We start from the raw sequence: 25,788 nt of genomic DNA, 5'->3' as shown, positions 1-25,788 counted from the left end.
ACACTCTGAAGTGTGTGCTTAAGTCTTATCCTGCTCTTTGCACATAATTCATTAACATAGTCTGCATGTAGTCATAGTAAAATTGTGTTCATGGCAATTGTCAGGTACAACTTAAGAGAAAAACTGGAGGAAAAATTCAAATGAAAGACAGTCACTGTTATAATAACTTTAATTTATCTTGCATTTTACAGAAGTCTATGAATGGATTAAAAAGCACCTCCTTTCCCCATCACGTTTCTCTGACAGTTGGTAAAATATATTCAACGAGCAAATGTATGTGAACAGCTTGAGGATCTGCATCTTGCAAGGATTTCACAGGCCAACCAATCAAAAGCCAAATATCTTGGTATCTTTTACAATCTTGTTTTTAATACAATGGTAAATCCACTCCGATTGTAAACCTGTCCAGTCACATCTCCCCTGAACACTTTGCAAAAATCCAGTGTCAGTTAGCAATCTAGTTAGCTTTGGCACGGAGCTGTGCTCTCTTGCCTGTGACAGCCTGGAAACCAGTTTTGATGCTGGCAACGGAGCAGCGAGAATGGCAGGTCTCACACTGCAAGAAATATAATCTGGTGTCCTTCTGTAGGATTGTGTCTGGTGACCGACACGTATGACAGGTAACATACTCCTCTGGAGAAAAGAAAGTAAGTTGTAATTGAAAGGTACTGCATTAAGACATCACTGGAAGAGGCATCAATTCACTAGTAAATGCTACTTCAATCTTTTTTTTTTAAAACATGACTACTATACCAAACTTTTGCAGTTAAGGAGTGTCGCAGAAGTTAAATGTGGTTAGTACATGGACTTCAAAAGCAGAGCCAAGCTACTGATTATTATTAGTTCCTGGGCTAACAAGGTGTACGTTTTACCTGCCTTGAGCACTGACACCAATGCTATAAAAAGTGGATTCTAACCAAAATATTTTACTATCTGCAGATGCCTTCCCTCCTGAGGCAGCATTTCCAGATCTCAACACCTTGTTAGGAAAGTAGTGCTTTAAAAAAGTCAGAACTGTAGAGCTAGAGGAGATGATCTCATGAAGCTTCCTTTGAACAGTAGTACACACATTTTATTGGTAAAACGATTAATGTGTGCAACATACATTATTCAGAGGTCACTGTTACAGTACCCTCCATCAGCCCTTTGCCATGGCAAGGAAGTCACTGAGACTGGCAGGAAGCAATGCTACAATATTATCACTAGCTTTCTCGCCATGTTTTCAGTCCACAGATAGAGCTGAACTAATGCCTCCCTCCAGTCCACTTATTTATTGCTATCAGGACCAAGTAATCTATAATTACTCCATTATAACACAGTGAGAAGTCATGTATTCTTTAGTATCTCCAGCTGTGTAGGTTTATCCTGACCAGAACTGGGCTGGGATGATCCGTTTCTTTATACCAGTGACCTAGTTTAAAATAAAGACAGCCTTCTCATGTACAACTTGAAAATAGGTATCAAAATGTATCATAAAAAGAGATATGAATCAATGTAGGTGTAACGATTACTTCCATGTAAATGACACTGTACTGAATTTTAGTGGTCATAAGAAACTGAGTAAACTTTAAATGTACAAGACTGAGTAAGGATAAAAGGAATTTTCTAAAGATAACGGAGATGCTAGGAAGAGAAACTTATAGAAGAGGGAATTGTACTTACTGATGTATCTTCTCAAAACATTTTCTATCTGTTTTTGTTGGAATCGTCCTTTGATTACAAGTTGGTTGTTACCGTCTATTGAGCCACTAATTTAAAAGAAAAAACTGAATTCAGTAATGTGCAAATCAGAACAACATATCAAGTTGTAAAGAAGGGACAACAAGATCTGAAACATGCAATAAGGTCAATTGATGCACTGTTGGGCACAAAGCTGCTTAATAAAAGCAATCTAATCTGCGCAAAAGAAACTGCTGAAAAATTTCACTAATGGTCAGGGATTCAAAGTACAACTTCATCTGAGCATAAATCCTCAATGCAATAATTATTGTGAATAAGACAGCTTAATTGGCACACCGCATGAATCCAGAAAATACTTAAGCTCTTCAATGGTATGGTGAACGTGGTACTTTTGCTGATCTGACAAACAACTTCCTCTGAACCGTGCTGTGGTGGCTATAATTACAACAAACCATTTTTCTAGCCATGCTGATGCAAGCGAGAAAGAATGTTAGCAGTGATCTTTCAAACCAAGTTTTAGAAGCTTTTGTGTAAGATTAGTTTGAGGTGAAGGGAGCTCAATCCCTGAACTAATAGGCATTAAAAATTAGTCACACGTTTTGTGACTAGGCTATTCAGTTCTCTGTATATCTGCAGATAATAGCACGTAAGTCTACCCATGCTTGTCTTTTGTAGACAGCTAGTGACTACTGTGCAATCTGAAAACAGGTAATACAAAATCCATCCATAAAGTGTTCTTTTATACAGTGATAGATGGTTTATGAACTATCCTGTTAGTTACAACTCCTTCCTGACCTACCAGACCAACTTAACCACACACTGCATAGAGCAGCATTTCTCAAATGTGGCCACCAGCCATGGGGCTTCGAGCTCCATTCCCTGGCTGCGTGGTGATGGGCTCTGGCCCCAAGCTCATCCCCCGATTACCTCTGCCCCCCACTGCCTTCCCCAGTGCCCTATCACTCCTGACCCCTGCTGCCTCTGTACCTACCTCCCCATCCAAGACTTAATTTGTCCCCAGGCTCACTGGGGCTGAGTAAGTCTGTTGTGAAAAGTGATATCTGTATGTTTGTTAATATTACTTTTCATAGCACACTTAGTAGCTAGCAAGTCTAAAAAAAGCAACAGAAACAATAAGAAAAATGACAAGAACGTTCAAAGCACCTTATTTGTGTTTCTATTCTGTTTAGGTCCAATAAAGGATAGAGACAACTGCATACTATTATTATTGAGTCTGTACAAAAAAAACCCCCAAAACCCCACCCACCCTACACAGATAGGTACATGTCCAAATCATTGTAATCTATGTATATTTGTTTTTCCTAACGCTAATTAAGTATTTTAGGAAAAACTGTCAGAGCAGCCACCAGCAAGAGGTGGTGGCCGCACTCTGAGGCCACCAAAAAATTCGTTGTGAGAACCCCTGGCACAGAGGCTCTTGAAGGGAAAGGAGAGTTACCATGTTGCATCTCCACTCTCACCATTAGAGGGAAGAAAGCATGCTCAAATATGTACATCAGGACCGCTAAACCAAGGCACACTTGGATAAGAAAAAGGAGTGGGGAGGAGGAAGGCACTCAAAAGCATAAGTACAAGCTACTTACCTTGTACCCAATTCAGCCAACAAAAATGCCAGGAGATGTTTTGGCTGACGATGCAATCTAAAAATAAAAGTAAAGTTATTTAACCTCCACCTTTCAGAAGAACTTGATATTTAAGAATCACAATAGATAAGAACGTCTCAGAATGGCAAGCCTGTAAAAGGTGTTGCCACAAACAGGGCTCTGATTTTATCTCTGGAATAGCAAGAATTATAGACCAGTCAGCCTAACTTCAATACCTGGAAAGATACTGTAACAAATTATTAAACAATCAATTCATAAGCACCAAGCGGATAACAGAGTTATAGCGAATTGCCAGCATGGATCTGTCAAGAATGAATTATGCCAGACCAACCTAATTTCCCTTTTTGACAGCGTTATTGGCCTAGTGGATAGGAAACAGCAGAAGTGATATATTGTGATTTTAGTAAGGCTTTTGACACCCTCCCACATGACATTTTCATATATAAACTAGGGAAATGTGGTATAGATGAAGTTACTATAAGGTGGGTGCATAACTGCTTGAAAGATTGTATTAAAAAATAGTCCTCCCTGGTTTGCTGTACAACTGGGAGAGCACATCTAGGGGTCAGTCCTGGGTCCTGTACTATTCAATCATTTCATTAATGACCTGGATAATGGAGTAAAGAGTATGCTTATAAAATTTATAAATGACACAAAGCTGGCAGAGGCTACAAGCATTTTGGAGGACAGGATTAGAATTAGGGATGTAAGAGTTTAACCGATTAACCAATAAGCGTGATACTTACTGGGTTTTGTTAATGTTTAAACTCCACCCAGGGTCCAGGCTGCCAGCCGGCATCCTGGCGTGCCCGGGGTTCCTCCGGGCTGCCGGGACCTCGAGCGTGCCATGATGCCGGGAGGCAGCATAGCCCCAGGCACGGGGACAGCAGCGGAGCTCCGTGTAAAACGTGGGGGGGGGGGGGCTGCAGCTCCCCTCCTCCCCCCAGAAAAAGCTCTCCGGGTAAACATTCAACTGTGTAGCTGACAGAATTTTAATCGGTTACATGGTTACTGTTTGAAAATGTTATGTACATCCCATTCAAAATGGCCTGGACAAATTGGAGAACTGGTCTGAAATCAACAAAATGAAATTCAAAGATGACAAGTTCAAGTACTAGACTTAGAAAGGAAAAAAATCAAATGCACAAAGCAAAAGGGGGGAATAACTAGGTAAGCAGTGGTACTCCTCACATGGATCTGAGGAGTTTTGATTTGTGATCCACAATTTGTAAGAGTCAAGGTAAAGCAGTTGCAAAAGGCTCTGAGGTGTATTAACAGGAGTGTTGTACAGTAGAACCTCAGAGTTACAAACACCTCGGGAATGGAGGTTATTCTTAACTCTGAAATGTTCATAAATCTGCCCAAAACATTATGGTTGTTTTTTCAAAAGTTTACAACTGAATATTGCTTTAAAACAGCTTTGAAACTTTACTATGCAGAATAAAAATGCTGCTTTCCCCCTTTTTTAAATAACTTTCATTTAACACAGTACTATATTTTCCCTTTTTTTTTTTGTCTCTGAAGCTGATTGTGTACTTCTGGTTCCAAACGAGGTGTGTGGTTGACTAATCAGTTTGTAACTCTGGTGTTCGTAACTGAGGCTTTACTGTATATAAAACACAGAAGGTAACTGTCCCACTCTGCTTCGCACTGGTGAGGCCTCAACTGGTGTATTGTGTCCAATTCTGTCATTTACAATTTTTAGTGATTCATAGTTTAATATAGCTTTTTGCAAGTCCATGCAGTTAGACAACTATGCAGTTAGTGGAAGGCTACAGTATTTCCTGCCTTGAGCCCCCAAGAGATCTTAAAAGCTGCCAAACTTACAGTTTACAGATATCTGTAAAGTTGACAAATGATGTTTTCTTGGTTCCTACTCTTACAACCTGTGGAGGTTTCATGACGAATTTTCTTTTTTCTCCAGCTACCATGTCCGGATTCTTTTCCCGCATTATGTTAAATACTCGATTCAGCAACTGCAGGAACAGACATGTTTACATCAATATGCGTACCTTTAACAATTTATCCTGCCATCCACAAAACGTTTTATATTGCTGTATTTTATGTCTAGAGATGTTTATAATTTTCCCACTACCATGGAACTAAGTGGTATAGCATTTAAGATCATATTTCTGCCAGACTGAACTTCTAACAATGTACTTTTTTCCCCAGCATACTTTCAACTACATGTTTAAAACACCAAAGACCCCCCCACACTAAATTCATCCATTACAATTTTACATTCAACACGCACTTTGTCCAAAACATGGGAACAGCAATAAGTACCATTAGGGCTCCCCAATATGCTATGACCTCTTCATGGGTCATCTTGAGGAAGAATTTCTGGAGAAATGCACCACGAAACCAATGATATACCTGAGATACTTCAATGATATTTGCATCCTCTGGACAAGTGACCCTAAACTCCCTCTGATTTCCACTGCAACTTCAACAAGCACGACCCATCCATTCAACTCTCTCTAGCACACTCCAACACTTGCATCAACTTCCTGGACATCACGATCAGCTTCAGACAACCCAGATCGCCACACCTACCTTCACAGATCCAGTAACCACCCCCAGCACACCAAGAAATCTGTTCTCCACAGTCAGGCATTCGGATACACTCCACCACAGAAGTAGATTACATCATGGAACAGACCACCCAAACACCCAAAGAGAACCTGCTGCAATATGGAAATAAAAACCCCTCCATCCACCCATCCCTAGTTGTCACCTACCATCCTACACTGGATCCCATACAGGGTATTAAACAGTTACAACCCATAATCAACCAAATCGTGAAAGAAATCTTTCCTAAACCACTCGTCTGGCCTTCAAATAACCGTCTCTCCTCCCTCCCCAACTCCCTCCCAACTTCTCCATGCTCAGACGTAAGCTCCCCACAGACAAGGATACACCAACTAAAAGTGGCACCAGACCCTGCCAGAACAACAGATGCAAAACCTGTAGCTATATCTCCACTGATAAGATGATCAACACTTCCCACAAACACACCTTTTAAGATCCACGGGTCCTACACAAAGCAATCACTCTCTGGCCTCTCAGTCCTCATCTTTACAATACCTTCAAAAGACAAGCCTGGAAGCTTAAATTCATAACTTTGATAGATACTGAAAACCATGGACTGAATAGATACCGGATTTATGGCTTATTATAACAATCTGTAACCAACACACTCCTCCCTCCCCCCCCCCCCCCCCAAGTTTTTCCCATCCTCCTATGACTGGAGAGGTGTAAACTGGCCACTTCCCCCAAATGGTCCCTGGAAATGTGTGTTAACTACTTATACTCAAAACAATCTGTATTTAGCTGTGACGCTCCCAGTACATTTCCCAGACCTAAAGAAAAGCTCTGCATAAGCTCGTTTCTTTCATCAACAGAAGTTGGTCCAAAGAAGGTATTACCTCACCCACATTGTCTCTCTAATATCCTGGAACCAACATGCCCGCAACATTGCATATAAAAAGCCCTCTGACACTTAGTTTTTGCACTTTGTTTCCCAAAATGACTTATCTCCCACTATCATGGGAAACACATTTTTAATAATGGGCTCTTCAATCTAGCAAACAAAGGTATAACACAATCCAATAGCTGGAAGTTGAAAATGGAGTAATTCAGACTGGAAATAACGTATAAATTTTGAGAGAAAAAGTAATTAACCACTGGAAGAGTTTACCAAGGTCATGATAGAGTCGCCATCACTGACAATTTTTAAATCAAGATCAGATGTTTTTCTAGAAGATCGGCTCTAGGAATTATTTTGGGGAAATTCTATGGCCCGTGTTATACAATAGGTCAGACTAGATGATCACAATGTTACCTTCTGGCTTTGGAATCTATGAATCTTGGTCTAAAACTTGCTCTTAGCATGCATAATACAAATTTGTTTAAATGATTATTGACCTTTCTTGAGGGAAACATTTACACTTTATAAATTAGTTAAAGCAGCACACAAGCTTTTTCACACGTGGGCACAAATCCCATAATTTGATCCACACAAATCCTAATGAAGTCAGTGGTGGAGCACAGGGGTCTTCCCAGATGGATCTGATTACAGGATCGGGTTCTTGTTTTATATTTTTAAAGCAATTTTATGTTTCTAGTTATTTTTGTTAATGTTTCCAGAAATCTTTGATCATATATACCTAAGGATTAAGTTAGAAACAGAATACATGGACATTAATTAATTAGCATTCGTATAGCTGGTTTTGGGAAATATTTGGAAAGCATTTTTAACTTTACCTCATCATACGTGTAGTCCCTTTCTGAACCTGCCCATGCAGGTCCAGTATGAAAGCTAAAAGAAATTCCATCATCTTTTTTGCTGTCTTCATCCTCCAGAGCTGTGAACAAGGAAAGTTGTTTGAGATTCACGAAGCACAAGTTGCTAAAAAAGGTGGACTTCTTGGACACAGTGCTAATGCTTGTTTCTAGCAGCATGTACAAGAAAATTCCCAAGAAATGTGTGTTGTGAGCCGAAGTTTTCCTCCACACATTTACGGAGCTGACCAGGATATAAACAAGGACCATATGGCTCCACTACTGAGATATTATTTTGCTGCTAAACCTTATAATGGAAAATCCCAAAACAAGGAGATGGCATTTTAACTAAAAAACTGCCCATTTAGGCAATAAGTATACTTTATTTGCAAGATTACCCACTTTCAACAGCAGCACAAGCCAGGACTTAACTCTTGGTAAGTTGGTTGTACTTTTACCTTCATCCTTTTCCAATATTTCTTCTTCATCTGGAAACTTCACATTTTTCTTCTTTTTCTTTTTGTTGCCAAGCATGATATCAAGGTCATCCTCTGGTTCCACCGGTTCTTGCACATCACCTTCAATTTTTAAATCCTACAAAAAGAACAAAAAATTCAGCCAGAACATAAGAAAGTGACACCCAACATAGCATGCTGGAAGTGAGACAGAATATCCTTAGCAATTCTTAAATATGACAGATTTAAGTTTGAAGGAGTGATCTAGGTTATGCTAAAGGCAGGTACCCGACTTCCCCTTGCTAGTTACACTATTGAGATGGAATTTGGGGCCAGATTTTTAAATGCACAACTTTGCATGCACAGCTGGGGTGCATCTTCTGGTGCATATGTGCAAATCAGCATTTGTGGATATAAAAGTCTAGCCTTTATTTTTTTAAGACTAGGGTTTATTTTATTCCCTTGGATTGCTGAACAGTTTAGCTAACATGGGGTCATGTGACCAACTATGGCCATTCCCTACTGCAGCTGATTAGTAGTTTTTGAACTATTGACCAGTACAGGGTCACATAACACCTTTGACTTATCAGAGGCTTCCAGCCACACAACGAGGGCAAGAGACCTCATGTGTCAGAGAAACTGAAGGCAAAGTTTTCCTCCAATCCTTCTCTCGCTACACGTAAAGAAGTTCTTGAACATCTAAAGAACACAGAACAACAGAGCTTAGATGTGCTGTGAAGGTCAGAGGTGAAGTTTTTTCCCTTTGGATACAGGGCAGAAAAATGTGCAAATTGTGTAGCATATATTCTTGCTCTGCTGCTCTTTAGGCTTATCAGCCATGTTGAAATGTGATATTTACTTGTCAGATTTATAAAAACAGGAGTCAAGAGTAAAAATACCACACACTCTCCCTAGAGTCCCTGAAGTTGCACCCAATGTTTAAAGAAATCATGAGGACCAGAAACAAAGATTTTACAGGAGAAACTGTTAGCCCTACATTTGAAAAGTTTACCTTCAGTGAAACTTAATGTATGTGGCTTCTGGTGTTATCCATGTTACTTTTCTCAAATCAAAAAACAATAATGAAATTATAACCCTGAACACCAGATTGGGTGGGTATGCATGCACACATGCATGCACACATGCACACAGTCCCAAAGTGTACATAAAGGGAACACTGTATATCATTTAATATTGATCCATTGGCTAAGTAAGATGACAGACTGCCAAGGAATTCCTGAACTGTCAATCTTAAAAGAATGGAAGAGTGAGATGCAGGCACAGGACAAGGACACAGGTGGATGAGGAAAGGGGGAATTTTCAGTAAGCCCAACTGGATTTAATTATACAAACTAGGTCATATCTTTATAAATTGACCTTTACACCCTCTTCTGCTTCATCTATATCAAACATCTTTTTTGTTTTCTTCTTCTTTTTCTTTTGGTTGAAGAAGTTTAGGTCATCCAGGTCATCTGATGCATCTAAAAAACCAGAAAGTTGAAAAGACCAGGCTTAGTAACCATGTTACCAGTGTAGAAACTAAGGGTACGTCTACATTGCAATGCAAGCCCATGCTTGAGCCCGGATTCAAGCCTAACCTCCCCCCACATCTACACTACAGTTGCACTAACTCAGGGCTTGGACCCATGGTTCCAGGACCCTGTAGGGCTGGAAGGTCTGAGCTTGAGTTTTAAGTTAAGCCAGGACCCAGAGTACGAGCCCTATTGTTTTGCAGTTTAGACACAGCTGGACATGACTCATGTCCCAGAAGTCAGCTGGAAGTATCCCACCATTTCATGGGACAATTTCCTTAGTCCTCTCTATCCCAACAATCTGCAATCCAGTCCTGAAAACGGAAACCACCACTACCCCCCCCTCTTTGCCAATGGCAGCAACTTAAGTCAGTGTTAACTCATTATCTTCTGATCTCCAATCTGCAAGCACACTATCAGAGAGCCTCCTGGGTTTGTAATGGAGAGCAAAGTGATCAAGCTGCTTCCTGGTAACATTCAGGGCAGGCAGTACACATTTTTCCCCACAGTGCACCACAGTCCTAGGGCTAGAGCAGCCACATGGGGGTGGGAGAAAGGAGAAGAAAAGGGAGGGAGGTGTGTACTAGGGACTCTGGGATATGGTTACTTTGACTCAGGTCTGCGCACTGCAGTGTGGATGCCAGAGCCCTAGGTTTGAGCACCTGTTAGAAAAAAAAAGGTCTTAACATAGGGTTAAAATAAAATGGGGATGCTCAAGCCCATGGTTCCCTAACATGGGTCAGCTGACTCAAGTCTCACTAACCCTGCGCTTAAATTGCAGTATAGACATACCCTAAGTATTCTGGTTCAGATATGAATTCTAAAAAACATATCTGTGAAAGACTTAAAGGGACACCTACTCACTAGGATAAACTAGTCAAGTTAAAAAAAATAGCTAGTTTAGTAGTTACAAATGCTACACATGCCACAGAATACCCCTTGACAATATTTGTGGCATACAGTCATGTTTTCCTATTTATTTTAAATATTTTTTCATCATCCCTGTTGCTGTTCTTCACACAAGGGGAAACTGACCACAGAAAGGAAAGTTTGTGCTTTTGATAGAGAAGCTTGACTTCACAAAACAAATGTGGAAAAGAGATAAATTGCCTTTTCAATCATCTTAAGTGTTAAAAGTAACAGGTTAATTTTACACACAAAATGTGATTTTAAGTTAGTAATGTCCCTTCAGTTTACTTCATGTTATCAGATCATCTCAATATGGCTAATTTCAGTTAAAGTGAGTCAAATACAACTGCAAGTTATTTCTTGCAAGATCTTGAAAAGTACAATATTAGATTAACTGGCTATTGTCATCAACCAGGGCACCAAGAAAAAATTGTCTTGCAATGGTTTTGAGTATTTCCCATCCTAATTTTTACGGTTACTCGAATTATTGCAACTGCTTTCCAGCGCTACATTAAATTGGCTCAGAATACAAAGCACTAGAACTATAATAGAGCACACCACAAGAATTTTGGCAGTTTTTAGAGCACCTCTCAATTTTGTTCATGACAAAAGACTTCAGTTGTAGTGGAGAAAGCAGAGTTCTTGTAAATTAAGACACCATTTTGCTTATAGGAGTACAGCAAACAAGCTCAAGAAAGAGAGAGAAGAAATCACACTTTTACATATTTGTGTTACAGCAGTACCTAGAAACCCAATCAGAACCAAGGCCTCACTGTGGTCAGCTGTCTTCATGTGCTTTATACATAGCCCTTGCCCTGAAGACACACAGATGGAAGCTGTGTTTTGAAACTGCCAACTGAAATGTTTCACTATACCTTTCTTCCTACTGTCCTCTTCATCAGCTTCTATATCCTTGTCCTCTGTTGGTTCTGGTTCCACTTCTTTTGTTTCTGACAACTGTGTCTCTTCTGCTTGTGTCTCTCCTCCTTCTTCATCAAGCATGAAGGGCTTCTTCTTTTTCTTCTTCTTCTTGCTCATAGTGGGATCAAAAATCATCTGTAAAAGTCAAGTGTTCATTAGCAACCTTATTTACCATCATTTAATTTGTTACAGTAGCACCAGCAGACTTTATGCAGATTACTCTGAAAGAGGCTATTGTATAGTACTCTTTTCAGCTAACTCAGTAGTCCTTAAACTTTGGTCCCAAGTGGGAGTTTGTCTAGACTATAATTTATGGTTCTGTTTTAACTTGAGTTAGCTGACAACTAGTCCAAGTTAACATGACTGCAAGTGCTTGTTTAGAAGCACGATGAATGTTTGTCCCAAGACACATCTCTAAAGTAACCTTTTATTCTAGTACTGAGGCTCTTTGGTTTTGTCCACACTTAGTGAAATTTTTCAAACGTTTCCAGCCATTTTAAAATCAGTTGAGCCAGGGTGGATTGAGTTAAATGAGGATTTAAATCACACACGTGGAAAGCCTTAAACAGATTTTGATTAACTTTTCCATAGTACAGTGAATTATCATTGGCTGATATAGCCTCTAAATATGTAGATTTATAACTAAATGAAGCCTTTACACTATATTTGGTACATCTTTTTGCTACCTAGTGACGAGGTACATGATGGGGTCTCCTGGAGTCAGAGCCTGGGTCCCAATGCCTCTGATGTCTTTGCCAGTCTCTTGCACCCAGTAGCACAGCCCCTATATCCCCCACAGACCAATCCCTTAATATGGCGCATGACCTATTGTGCCATATTTCTGGAGCTTGACCTCAAAAGTCAGAATCAGGAGAACATCTCTCTTTATATAGAAAAGCAACCTTTCACTCAAAGTTTTTAATCGAGGCTCATGGATTCAGCATACTTAAACATTTTGTGATTGTAAGTAGTTTAGGCCTTAACATATTTTGTATTAAATTCCAATTTCATTTTGAACAGGTTTATTTTTAAAAAGAGAAACTTATAATTTTAAACAAAATAAAAAATCTGGATTTAAATAAAAAAATCTATTTTTATCAACCCTGAGTTCAGCTGAACAGGTATTAGAGTCGGGAGCCTTAGGGAAGATTGGTCTCCAGCTGCATTTCTATTTTCAGCACTTTATCAGTTTGTTCCATGTACAAAAAGATGATCTCAACCTAGAATATTTATATGACCTCAATTAATCAGTACTGGGGCATCTGATGCTCTTTGGCGTATTTATCCTAACACCACCCTTGTGAGACAGTAAAGGATTATCATTTTCACTTTACAAATGGGGAACTGAGGCACAAAGAAACTATGTGGTTTGCTCAAGGTCACACAAGAAGTCGGGGGCTGAATAGGAAACTAAATCTGGCCCCGCACATTCCAGACTAGTGCCCTCAATACTGAGCCACCCTTCCACTCCCTCCTCCTCAGGCCCTATGCTACCAGCACTCCCAGCTACCTTCGAGACACCACTGACTTCCTGAGGAAACCACAATCCATCGGTGATCTTCCTGTTAACACCATCCTGGCCACTATGGATTAGAAGCCCTCTACACCAACATTCCACACAAAGATGGAATACAAGCCGTCAAGAACACGATCCCCGATAATGTCACGGCTAACCTGGTGGCTGAACTTTGTGACTTTGTCCTTACCCATAACTATTTTACATTTGGGGACAACGTATACCTTCAGATCAGTGGCACTGCTATGGGTACCCGCATGGCCCCACAGTATGCCAACGTTTTTATGGCTGACTTAGAACAACGCTTCCTCAGCTCTCATCCCCTAATGCCCCTACTCTACTTGCGCTACATTGATGACATCTTCCTCATCTGGACCCATGGAAAAGAAGCCCTTGAGGAATTCAACCATGATTTCAACAATTTCCATCCCACCATCAACCTCAGCCTGGTCCAGTCCACACAAGAGATCCACTTCCTGGACACTACAGTGCTAACAAACAATGGTCACATAAACACCCTCCTATACCGGAAACCTACTGAACGCTATTCCTACCTACATGCCTCCAGCTTTCACCCTGATCACACCGCACGATCTATTGTTTACAGCCACGCTCTGCGATACAACCGCATTTGCTCCAACCCCTCAGACAGAGACAAACACCTACAAGATCTCTATCAAGCATTCTTACAACTACAATACCCACCTGCGGAAGTGAAGGAACAGATTGATAGAGCCAGAAGAGTTCCCAGAAGTCACCTACTACAGGACAGGCCTAACAAAGAAAATAACAGAACGCCACTAGCCGTCACCTTCAGCCCCCAACTAAAACCCCTCCAACGCATTATTAAGGATCTACAACCTATCCTGAAGGATGACCCAACACTCTCACAAATCTTGGGAGACAGGCCAGTTCTTACCTACAGACAGCCCCCCAACTTGAAGCAAATACTCACCAGCAACCACATACCACACAACAAAACCACTAACCCAGGAACCTATCCTTGCAACAAAGCCCGTTGCCAACTGTGCCCACATATCTATTCAGGGGACACCATCACAGGGCCTAATAACATCAGCCACACTATCAGAGGCTTGTTCACCTGCACATCCACCAATGTGATATATGCCATCATGTGCCAGCAATGCCCCTCTGCCATGTACATTGGTCAAACTGGACAGTCTCTACGTAAAAGAATAAATGGACACAAATCAGATGTCAAGAATTATAACATTCATAAACCAGTCGGAGAACACTTCAATCTCTCTGGTCACGTGATTACAGACATGAAAGTTGCGATATTACAACAAAAAAACTTCAAATCCAGACTCCAGCAAGAGACTGCTGAATTGGAATTCACTTGCAAATTGGATACAATTAACTTAGGCTTGAATAGAGACTGGGAGTGGCTAAGTCATTATGCAAGGTAACCTATTTCCCCTTGTTTTTTCCTACCCCACCTCCCCCTCCTCAGATGTTCTTGTTAAACCCTGGATTTGTGCTGGAAATGGCCCACCTTGATTATCATACACATTGTAAGGAGAGTGATCACTTTAGATAAGCTATTACCAGCAGGAGAGTGGGGTGGGGGGGGAGGTATTTTTTCATGCTTTGTGTATAAAAAGATCTTCTACACTTTCCACAGTATGCATCCGATGAAGTGAGCTGTAGCTCACGAAAGCTTATGCTCAAATAAATTGGTTAGTCTCTAAGGTGCCACAAGTACTCCTTTTCTCCTTCCACTCCAGCATCTGAGGAACATGAGTATTTGATATAACCACACAGTTCGTTTCTTTTAGAAAGCTGTTAAATTTCTATCATACCTTAATATTTTGCCTCTCAGTTTAGTCCTGACCAGGGTAGATTTGATTTAAACCATGATTTAAATCATTGGTCAGGAAGACTCGATTTAATCATGGTTTTCTACATAAAAGTGCATTCTTGTTGGTTGTTAAAACCATAATACATATTCTTCACAACTCAAAGACTTTTTAGAAGGTACACACTATACATTTTTTAAGTGATTTATTTCGAAAGCTTTTCAGATTAGTTTTACAGCTATATCAGAAAATGAATGATTGTTTGGTTATTTCATTTACCAAAGGTAATTCAAGCAGATATTTATGAAGTCACTCGGAGATGAACTATCTCCAATTCAACAGGTTAATCATTATATTTGGAGGATTTTCTTGCCATGCTGTATTAGGAGGAGAACATCACCAGACAGACAGACAAATTGTTTTATTTAACTAAAAAAAACAACATTATGTATTCTGGATTTTTTTCTTCAACAGCAAACATACAATATTTTAACAAAACAAGCATATGAATTTTTGAATTTAAACAATCAAGTTTTTTAAAATCAGGTTTGTTTTTGTTAAAACTGTTTTTAACTAAAATAGTTAAATGAAATATTTAAAAAAAAAAACACAAAAATCAACTCAACTATGTCAGCCAGGTCAACATAAGAAACTTAAAATATTGGCTTCTGCAGCTAACTCAGTCATCTTCACCTTCATTTTCCTATTTGTTCATAATCTGGAAAAGAAAAACAAGCTTTCCGGCTTTTTCAGGTCCCAAACGATTTCTCAATTTGGAATGAATTAGTCCAAAGGAAGAAAATATTCTTTCTACACCAGCAGAAGCAGCTACTGCTGTTAAAAGTGAGATCATCACTTCAACAGTCTCTGAATTCAAGTACTTAAGTGACGACTTTCACCAGTTCACTGGTGTGACTTTCTTTAAAACATCACAAGCAAACATATTTCTTGAATGGTTCTCATTCCCAAACTGGGTCTTTAAGGCCTGCTGCCATTTCAGGTTTTCCCTTCTAGTGAGAGAATGGTATGGTAGATCTCAAATCAATGAAGGCTACACTCAGAAAGACCTCAAAACTTCTGGAATATCCTACTCAAACAGTTTCACTTTTGTTTCTACTGCCTGTCCCTCCCTTCTCACATTTATCTCCAGACTTCTTCTTCTTGTCCAGATCTATTCCATCACCACCAATCTTCTATTCATTAAACTTTTTGAAACTTTGCATTTTTAGAGAGAGGTGAGGGACTGACTTTGTGTACACAAATTTGCAGACGGATTATAGGGTTGAGGTCTTGTTTTTTTTCTCACCTCTATACATTAATTTATTTTAAAACATTTTTGCTGTTAACAAGCATGTTATCTCTGGAGGCACAAATCCACAGTTTGAGAACGGTGAAAAACAAGCATCTCGGATGGTATCTTCTAGACCAGTGGTCTCCGAAGTGGGGTGCACAAGACCATCCGTGGGGGTGCGTGGCAGGAGGATTGCCGCCAGCGGCAGCTCGGCTCTCCCCGCTCCGTCTTCGGTGGCATGCCGGCAGCAGCTTTTTTTTTTTTTTCCTTCTTCCCCAGAGCTAGCCCTGGGGGTGCGCAAGTCAAGAAGTTTGGAGACCACTGTTCTAGACGGATCACCAAGTCCCACCGGATAGATAGAAAGATTAACCTAAATAATCTACACAGAAGCCCCTGGAACCCCTTAAAATTGAGTCTCTAATCCATGAACAATTGGAAATCATTTAGAAAACTTTTCTTAAATATTACATGAATATATTGTCTCATACTATAGAATCTACAATCCCTATTCCATGATGAGATATTTGAGTTATAATGCATCTTAATTAAAGCTATCTTTAGATAGTTTTCCGCAAAAAGCATTGTATCAAAAAAATCTGATTTAAGTAAAAAAAAATCCTCCCCCACCTTTTTTTTTTTTTTTTTTAAATCATTGATTTTTATCCACCCTGCTCCTGACATTATAGACCTACTTGGTCTGCCAGTCATTTTGTTCCACATGGGTATCTACCCTATTATTGGTTTCAGAGTAGCAGCCGTGTTAGTCTGTATTTGTAAAAAGAAAAGTAGGACTTGTGGCACCTTAGAGATTAACTAATTTATTTGAGCATAAGCTTTCGTAAGCTACAGCTCACTGCTCTAAAGTGCCACAAGTACTCCTTTTCTTTTTACCCTATTATTAAATGTGACAGCATCACATTCAGGTTGAGGCCACTGACGCAACAACCCAGCAGGACAGAGTTCATTCACAGCCTTGCCCTAGTAAGTAGCACTGTCAGAACCACTAGCATGTTATGTTAGTGACTTTTGTCGCCTTGTAACTTAGTTATCCAGCAGATCTACAAATTAAGATTTTTACACTTGTGTATTTAGCTACTAACCTCATTCCTTATGTTATTCTAGTAAGATAATGGTTATACAAGATTTCTTTTCATGGACATACCTCTTGTAATTCTACACTGTTCCACACTTTTCCCAATCCCTCATTGCCTGGGTCTCAACACATTTATTATGCAGACCAGTTCACAGAGCACTGTGCTAAGCTACTGAAGTGAGAAAGACTTCACATGTTGGCTATAATCTGAAGTATAAGCAATATACAGATACCGCATGTGCGCTGCAGGTACATGAGACTGAGGACTGAAGTTCTCAAACTATAAGCTTTTTAAGTGTTTCTGTATAACTGGCTAATAAATTCTGTGCTTGAATGTCTTTTACAAGATGTTTGCACATTCCAATCCCTTGTAAACTATACTCCTCCTCTAGTAATATTATTAAGCAATACACACTTGTGAATCATTCTCTCCGCCTTGAAGTGCGCCATCATTTGGAATCAACTTTGAAAGTTACATTTTGCCCCAGCTTCCGCAATTTTGACCAACTGTATGATCAGCTAAGAGGGAAGACATTCTGCATAGATAACATATTCCACAATTCTAGAGTTGGCTGCATATAAACATAATGCTAGTTTCAGGATTATATCTTCTGACTAGGGCTGTCACTTAATCACAGTTAACTCACGATTAACTCAAAAATATTAACTGTGATTTAAAAAATTGCAATTAATCGCACTGTTAAATTTCAATTGGTGTTCTATTGTTTATTAAATATTTTGGATGTTTTTCTACATTTTCAAATGTATTGATTTCTATTACAACACAGAATACAAGATGTACAGTGATCACTTTATATTATTTTTATTACAAATATTAGCACTGTAAAAATGATAACCAAAAGAAATAGTATTTTTCAATTCACCTCGTACAAGTACTGTAGTGCAATCTCTTTACCATGAAAGTATAACTTACAAATGTAGATTTCTTTTTGTTACATAACTGCACTCAAAAACAAAACAATGTAAAACTTTAGAGCCTGCAAGTCCACTCAGTCCTACTTCTTGCTCAGCCAATTGCTAAGACAAACAAGTTTGTTTACATTTATGGGAGATACTGCTTATTTAGAATGTCACCTGAAAGTGAGAACAGGCGTTCGCATGGCACTTTTGTAGCCGGCGTTGCAAGGTATTTACGTGCCATATTTGCTAAATATTCACATGCCCCTTCATGCTTTGGCCACCACCCCAGAGGACATGCTTCCATGCTGATGATGCTCGTTAAAAGAATGTGTTAATTAAATTTGTGACTCAACTCCTTGGGGGAGAATTGTACGTCTCCTCTTCTGTTTTACCCACTTTCTGCCATACATTTCATGTTATAGCAGTCTCGGATGATGACATACCACACATTCGTTTTAAGAACACTTTCACAGCAGATTTGACAAAATGCAAAGACGTTACCAACGTGCGATTTCTAAGGACAGATACAGCACTCGACCCAAGGTCGAAGAATCTGAAGTGCCTTCCAAAATCTGAGAGGGACAAAGTGTGGAGAATGCTTTCAGATGTCTTAAAAGAGCAACACTCCGATGTGGAAACTACAGAACCTGAACCACCAAAAAAGAAAATCAACCTTCTGCTGGTGGCATCTGACACAGATGATGAAAATGAAATTGAGTCAGTCCACTTTGCTTTGGATCATTATCAAGCAGAATCCGTCATCAGCATGGACGCATATATTCTGGAATGGCGGCTGAAGCATGAAGGGACATATGAATCTTTAGCGCATCTGGCACGTAAATATCTTGCGATGCTGGCTACAACAGTGCCATGCAAACGCCTGTTCTCGCTTTCAGGTGACATTGTAAACAAGACATGGGCAGCGTTATCTCCTGCAAGTTGTAACCAAACTTGTTTGTCTGAGCGATTGACTGAAATAGAACTGAGTGGACTTATATGTTCTAAAGTTTTACATGGTTTTATTTTTGAAAGCAGTTATTTTTTGTACATAATTCTACATTTGTAAGTTCAACTTTCATTATAAAGAGATTGCATTACAGTACTTGTATAAGATTAATTGAAATATACTATTTCTTTCATTTTTTACAGTGCAAATATTTGTAATCAAAAATAAGTGAGCACTGCACACTTTGTATTCTGTGTTGTAACTGAAATCAATATATTTGACAATGTAGAAAACATCCAAAAATATTTAAATGATATTCTATTATTAACAGTGCGATTAATAGAGATTAACTTTTTTAATTGCTTGACAGCCCTACTTATGACTCATTTTAATGAGGATATGTTGTAAGACACCAGAAGTAAACCCTTTGTAACTTCTCACATAAATACAGGGCCAAACTCAGTCCTGTTCTGTTCCATAGTTTGTTTTGCCTGGCCAGAAATTCCCCACATCTCCCTACCTGGGGATTCCTATAATTTGGGAAATTCTGCAGTAGGCATCAAGCTGCTATAGGCAGCTCTTAGGACACCACTATTTCAGCCAATTGTGCAGGTGGAGCATCATGGCAGCGAAAGTCATGCACAGCCAAGCACACTGCACTCTGGCTGCCTCCAGGTGGGAAAGCATCCTTTGGGGGATCTGTAAAGGAAATCCTCCAGGATTTCTTTTAAGACACAGATTTGTTTACGTGAATAAGGGGAAGCCCAATCGTGTACTATGACTTTTACTATCAAATACAAGTTAGGCTACAGAGTCACCCATTCAGAGGCATTTCCCAAGTAACTAAGAGCTCTGTCAAACCCTATATAAAAAGTCAGCTTATTGGATTTTGATCACTAGTGTCTTGTTTGCACTAAAACTTCCCAGCTGTAATTCAGCAAGCTCCACCAGTGGTACCAACGGTGGAAAATGTACTGTAGATTTAGACATTTGTCACCAAAAGTCTGCTTATGTAGATCCAGCCTAAGAGGCTTAAATGGATTGCAATGGAGTTCGTCATTTAAAAAGGAAACAGCTGCATCTCCCTTCTCTAAAACACTCAAACCCTAGAGATATGTACAATAAAAAAATTTATTGGGAAGACTCATGGCATTATACAAGGTTTCAAATTCTGCTGGGAAGTGCTGCTGCTAAAGAGGCACCTGGGAAGCTCACAAGTCAAAATGGAATGAGAGAAAGGCAGGAAGCTTAAGATTTCTGTCCAGAATAAAAACATAATGCTAGATTTGTGGGCAGGAAAGGTATGATTATAATCTGTAGGTAGATTTGACCACAAACAAAATTCAGAAGTAGCCTGAATCATTGGGGGGGGAGGGATAGCTCAGTGGTTTGAGCATTGGCCTGCTAAACACAGGGTTGTGAGTTCAATCCTTGGGGGGGGCCATTTGGGATCTGGGGCAAAAACTGGGGACTGGTCCTGCTTTGAGCAGGGGGTTGAACTAGATGACCTCCTTTCCAACCCTGATATTCTATGATTCTATATGCGGATATCCGAAGGTGGGGAAATGATACCCCACACGCAGAAATACACTAGCCCTATGCCTGAACAGTTACATATCTATTACATGCATTAAAGGAGTGTAAAAACTAATCTAAGTGAAACCAGTGCAATTTCCTGTTTAGACAAAGCCTAAGCTGTCACCCTGATTGCTTGGCTATCTGTGCTGCCATCTTTCTTCCCAAGCAAAGTCCCCTGCATTTAAACTTCCTATTGAATACACATTTTTAAAAGTGCCTCAATCTTTTCTCTCTTCGCCTCCCCCCCAGGCTTCACTGCACTTTTTTTCTTTCTTTCATATTTTCTTTATGATGCATCTTTTCCTGTATTGTTTGCAGTATAGTTATTATTTGTATCACCTAAGAGCTCCAATCAAAGATTGCAATAGGAAGCATGCAAACACTTACTAAATAAGCATATAGAGCTTCCTTATTTCCTGCTCTCTCCCACCATTTTTATATTTAAATAGTAGTAGCACCTAGAGACCTCATTAGAAACGGTCAACTTCCAAAACTTGTTTACCAAGGCATGCGACTACAAGCCCAGCAATCACAGGGATGCCAAAAGATTACATAGCATGATAAGATTTCCAGTGAGGGATCTAACTAAATATCCAGCCAGACCACACTAAGGATCTAGCCACAGATTGATCCAAGTGGCACTCGATCTGCAAGTAGGCAACATCCTATTTGAATTTTCCATGATGATGAGTACCTAAAGATCTTAACCAGGCTGGTCCCATTGTGCGAGGCACTGTACAAACAAAAAGTAACCGTCCCTGTCCCACAGAGCTTACAACCTAAAAGCCACTTACATCATTCTTTCCCTATGCTGCTCTACGTACCACCTCCTCTATTATTTTCTACCCCATTTCTCCTCCCATTTTCCCCCAAAGGCTATGTCTACGCTACCGTGTAAATTGTCCTAATAATGTAGCTGGAGTCGACACAGCTTAGGTCGATTTACTGCGGTGTCTACACTGCACTGGGTCGACAGGAGACACTCTCCCATCGACTTACCTTACTCTTCCCCATTCATGGTGGAGTACTGGGATAAACTGGAGAGTGATCTGCAGTCGATTTAGTGGGTCTTCACTAGACCTGCTAAATCAATCGTCAGTGCATCAAACCACCGGTAGCTTAGACATAGCCAAAGTCTCTCAACAACGTTAATCCGTCCTAATTCAGACCCTCTCTCTCCCCTGTTCAATCCCACATATATCCACTCCCCCTACTACCCCCCCCCCAATTCAGAGTCCTCATAGCCAGAGAAAACTAAATCTACTTAGAGACAATAGGAAAAAGTGAGGGTCCCACTGTCCAAAGGCAACACTCAGGTAAGAAGACAATGCAACTCCCAAATTGCAGGGAATGCAGAACATACTGAGATTCTTATGACAGTGCTGTCACTGGATCCCATGCCATCTGGCTAATAAATATGAAGACCACCCTCTGCCACACACTATTGTTCCTTCCTCCCAACTAAGAGCCTCTCAACACCGCAAGAGTGGGCTAGTCCCTATGATTTCATTACATGCTGGCTGATTCAACTGGGGCTTACTTATCCCCTAGTTTTAGTTGGGTTTGTGTCTCTGACTGCTTTAAAAAAAATGAAGGTTAAGCTACTATTGATTGGAGTGTGAACAACCCACATTGCAACCCGTTTCCAGGTCAAGGCTAGCTTCCCACCCAAAATACTCCAGAATTTACTGGCTTCTAACTGATGCAAGCAGGGGCCAAATGACCACTGAAGACCATGAGCTACACCAGGGGCTAATTCCAAGTGTACGCAAGACCTAAGCTCACTAACTGGAAGTTAGATGCACTTTTTCAGTTTGTATTTTAGGCTTTTAACATCACTCTGATGTGTTTAGCCAGTTTCATTGTTTCAAATATCAAGGTTTGAAAATTCTAGCTGCCTGTATCATGTAGGAAATTTTCATAAGCAAGTAGCATCACATTTGCAGAGCCTAAACTATCTAGTCCTTGGGGCTCCAAAGAGAATCTTCCAGATGCAGAATTGACAAGTGGCCACATCCATTTGGCAGCCCTGTCACACCTGCTTGCATAATTTGGGGAGGGGGAAGCAGGGGAATCTCAAGTTTTGACTTGTGGGAAGGTGCACTGGGATGGAAGCCAGGAGGTAATGAATTTTGGTCTTGCCTCTTCCACTGAGTGCTGTTAATATTTCTGTGTGGTTCACAACCCTTGTTACTGACCAAGGCCTAACTCCCTTAGTCTGGGAGGTAGTCATCTTGTTTGTAAAATGAAGGGAACGATAGTTGCCTGAGAGGAGCATCACAAGGTAACCTCAAGCACAGCTGGGAATAGAACCCAGGTCGCCAACATGACAAAATTAAGTCTTATCCACTCTGCCTTTTAGAATCAATGTACCAAATAATATGCTTAACTAGCCTGGCTGTAACCACAGCTCTACCTACTAGATCACAAAAAGAAAAAGGAGTACGTGTGGCACCTTAGAGACTAGCAAAGGTATTTGAGCATAAGCTTGCATCCGATGAAGTGAGCTCACGAAAGCTTATGCTCAGATAAATTTGTTAGTCTCTAAGGTGCCACAAGTACTCCTTTTCTTTTTGCGAATACAGATTAACACTGCTGCTACTCTGATACTAGATCACCGTTTTCTCCCAAAGCCAGGAGTAAGACCCAGGAATCGTGATGCTAAACATTCCACTGCTGTCTCACAAATAGTTGTGACCCACTGACAAAGAAAGGAAGCTTCATTCTTGAAGATATGTCAGTAGTTCTTATTTGGGGACTGGATGACCCAGAGCATTATCAAAGAATTGTAGAGCCAGTCACCAGTTTGAATCCAGCCCAGCTCAGGCATTAAAAATTATACACTGGATGGGAACATGTGATACCCTCATACTCATTTCATATTGAGGTCCTCTCCTACCACAAATTTCCACCATGGTTTGCACTAAGTGACAGGCTGACAGGCCAAAACTGCATCCATGATGGAGATGAACTGTCCGTGTTAGCCCTAGCAAAGTAGTGTGCATGAAACTTGCCCTGCTGCTGCCCTATAGATGAAGGTGACTCCCTTCATCAGAGATCAAATAGTTCTGTACCTTTCATCAACACGATTTTAAAGTTATTTATGTAACACTGTAAATAAGCAAATTAAGTCATTACTGACATAGCGTTACACAAAGCTGCATGAAACTTGGAGTCTAGGTAGATGTGACGAGTGTAAGCCAGTGTAATGTCTGCCTAGGACAGTTTTAGTGCCTGTACTGTAGCTTAAAGCTTTTGCAAGCTGCAACAAAGTGAAAACTCCTGAGTTGCAAGTCTGTTTACACTTGTGCTATTCAGAATTCTGTGGGGAGCACTGAAACTGACAAAGCTAGCAGCAGAGGCAAGCCCTGGAGCGGTTCACAAGGGAGGAGAACTCAACTGAAACTAGGGGCTATGTTTGGTAGCAACTGAAAAAGTACATCTAACTTCCAGTTAGCGAGCTAAAGTCTTGTCTACACTTGGAATTAGCCCCTATTTGAACCATTGGTGTAGCTCATGGTCTTCAGTGGTCATTTGGCCCCTGCTTGCATCAGTTAGAAGCCAGTAAATTCTGGAGTATTTGGAGTGAGAAGCTAGCCTTGACCTGGAAACAGGGGTTGCAATGTGTGTGGTTCACCCTCCAATTAATAGTAGCTTAAACTTCATTTTTTTAAAGAAGTTAAAGAGACACAAACTGAGTTGCACACATACATCCTCCCAGCATGGACAGTGATACCAGTATAAAGGTGCCTTATATCGGTATAGTTTATTCCCATACAGGAATGGGAATAAGCCATATCAGTTAAACGCATCTTTATACCATAATATCTGTGTCCACACAAGGAACTGAACTGGTGTAATGATACTGGCAAAAAAAAAAACCTCACACCCATACACAAAATAATTATACTAGTACAAACACTGTGTGTAGACCAGGCATAAATAGGTGTTCTTTAAGTATTAAAAAGGAGGAAGATTAAGGTGCTATTGACTAGAGGAAAGCACCCCTCCCCATTCCACCCACACCATTGCAACTCCTCTGCAAATAAAGGCTTCCTTCCCTCCCAGAAAAAAAAAAAACAGCAAAAACACTACAAAAAAACTGAGTATTATTTCCCGTTATTAACTGATGCAAGCAGGAGCAACACCACATTGTTCGAGGCTCTAGTTTTCATCAATCAACAGTCAAGAAATGCTGTTGGTTTTTAGCAAGTGAAACCAACTTTGTCTGGCCCATATCAAAACAATGTAGCCATTCTCCCCCGCTCCCCCAGATATAATCACTATTACTCATGTTATAAAGCTCACCCACTGACAAACTGCTGGGGTGGGAAGGAAGCAGCACTTGGCACCAGAGCAAACACCTTTGTCAATTGCTCCACGGTATCCAATGAACGGGTCATATCTCATCTACAAAGACTAGCAGCCAGCCAGGGTCTGGAGTCCAGTTTTTAAAATTCCTTCCCACCCCCCACCCCCAATCCCTTTTTTTCTGGGAAAGGAAACTATTTCTCTTTAGTATCTCAGAGATCCAGACAGCAAACCCCCTTTCCCGAGAGGGATACCCCCTGGCCCAGGCAGGCTCCCACCCACCCCTCCTAGGCAGGCCTGAAGCCTCCATTCCCAGCAGAGGCCCTAGCCCACCGTGCAGCGCCGTGGGCCGTCCGCACAGGAAGACAAGCGCAGTCCCCGCCACAATCCCCCCTCCCCCGAGCAGGGGAGGCCAAGCCCCCTCCCACCCGCGGAGCGGCCGGCACCACCCCGCCAGGCCCCGCTCCCCCACGCCCAGCAGGGGCCGGGGGAAGAAATACAAGCCCCGCTCCGGCTCCCTCACAACCCCGGGACAAGCCCCGCGCGCAGCAACCCGCGCCCAGCCCCTCCCTGCTCCGGCCCAGGCCTCGGGCCCGGCTCCCCACATGGCGGCGGCGCAGGCCTCAGGCCCAGCTCCCCACATGGCGGCGGCGCAGGCCTGAGGCTGGGAGCCCCTCACCTCGTCTCCCGACATGGCTGAGGGCCGGGCTCGCACAGCGCGCGCTACGGAGACGGAGAAGGGTCAGTCGCCGAAGCCGGTCACTACGACGCCGCTCACGGAGCCAGTCTGTCGCCTCCCGAAGGTGCTGCAGCCGCCGCGCTCAGCTCTCTTGCATCAGCGACCGTGCAGAGCCGCCGAGCCCCGGATATACGCAAGCGCAGCAGGCACCCCAGCCCGGCCGCAAG

General features: G+C 41.1%; 1 protein-coding gene across 1 annotated transcript; it reads right to left on the bottom strand.

Moving 5' to 3' along the window:
• Positions 1-25,788, bottom strand: EIF2S2 (eukaryotic translation initiation factor 2 subunit beta). Its single transcript, XM_074970294.1, has 9 exons — positions 25,562-25,788; positions 11,361-11,541; positions 9,422-9,525; positions 8,048-8,183; positions 7,572-7,672; positions 5,133-5,281; positions 3,285-3,341; positions 1,663-1,748; positions 1-633 (listed from the first exon to the last, which is right to left on the bottom strand). The coding sequence occupies exons 1-9, from the start codon at positions 25,574-25,576 to the stop codon at positions 458-460; spliced, it is 1,005 nt and encodes a 334-aa protein (XP_074826395.1). The 5' UTR covers positions 25,577-25,788; the 3' UTR covers positions 1-457.

The sequence above is a fragment of the Natator depressus genome, chromosome 13 (assembly GCF_965152275.1).
Source record: "Natator depressus isolate rNatDep1 chromosome 13, rNatDep2.hap1, whole genome shotgun sequence".
Classification (NCBI taxonomy): Eukaryota; Metazoa; Chordata; order Testudines; family Cheloniidae; genus Natator; species Natator depressus.
The sequence above is the reverse complement of the archived record's forward strand: the minus strand, read 5'-3'. Positions and strand labels throughout refer to the sequence as shown.

Bases quoted from the DNA above. Each gene is read 5' to 3' on its own strand.
- EIF2S2 (XM_074970294.1), bottom strand. The intron at 9,526-11,360 runs GTATAGTGAAAC...CTGGTTTTTTAG, and splicing joins AGAGGACAGTAGGAAGAAAG to ATGCATCAGATGACCTGGAT. The intron at 8,184-9,421 runs GTCAATTTATAA...TTCTTTTTGTAG, and splicing joins AAGCAGAAGAGGGTGTAAAG to GATTTAAAAATTGAAGGTGA.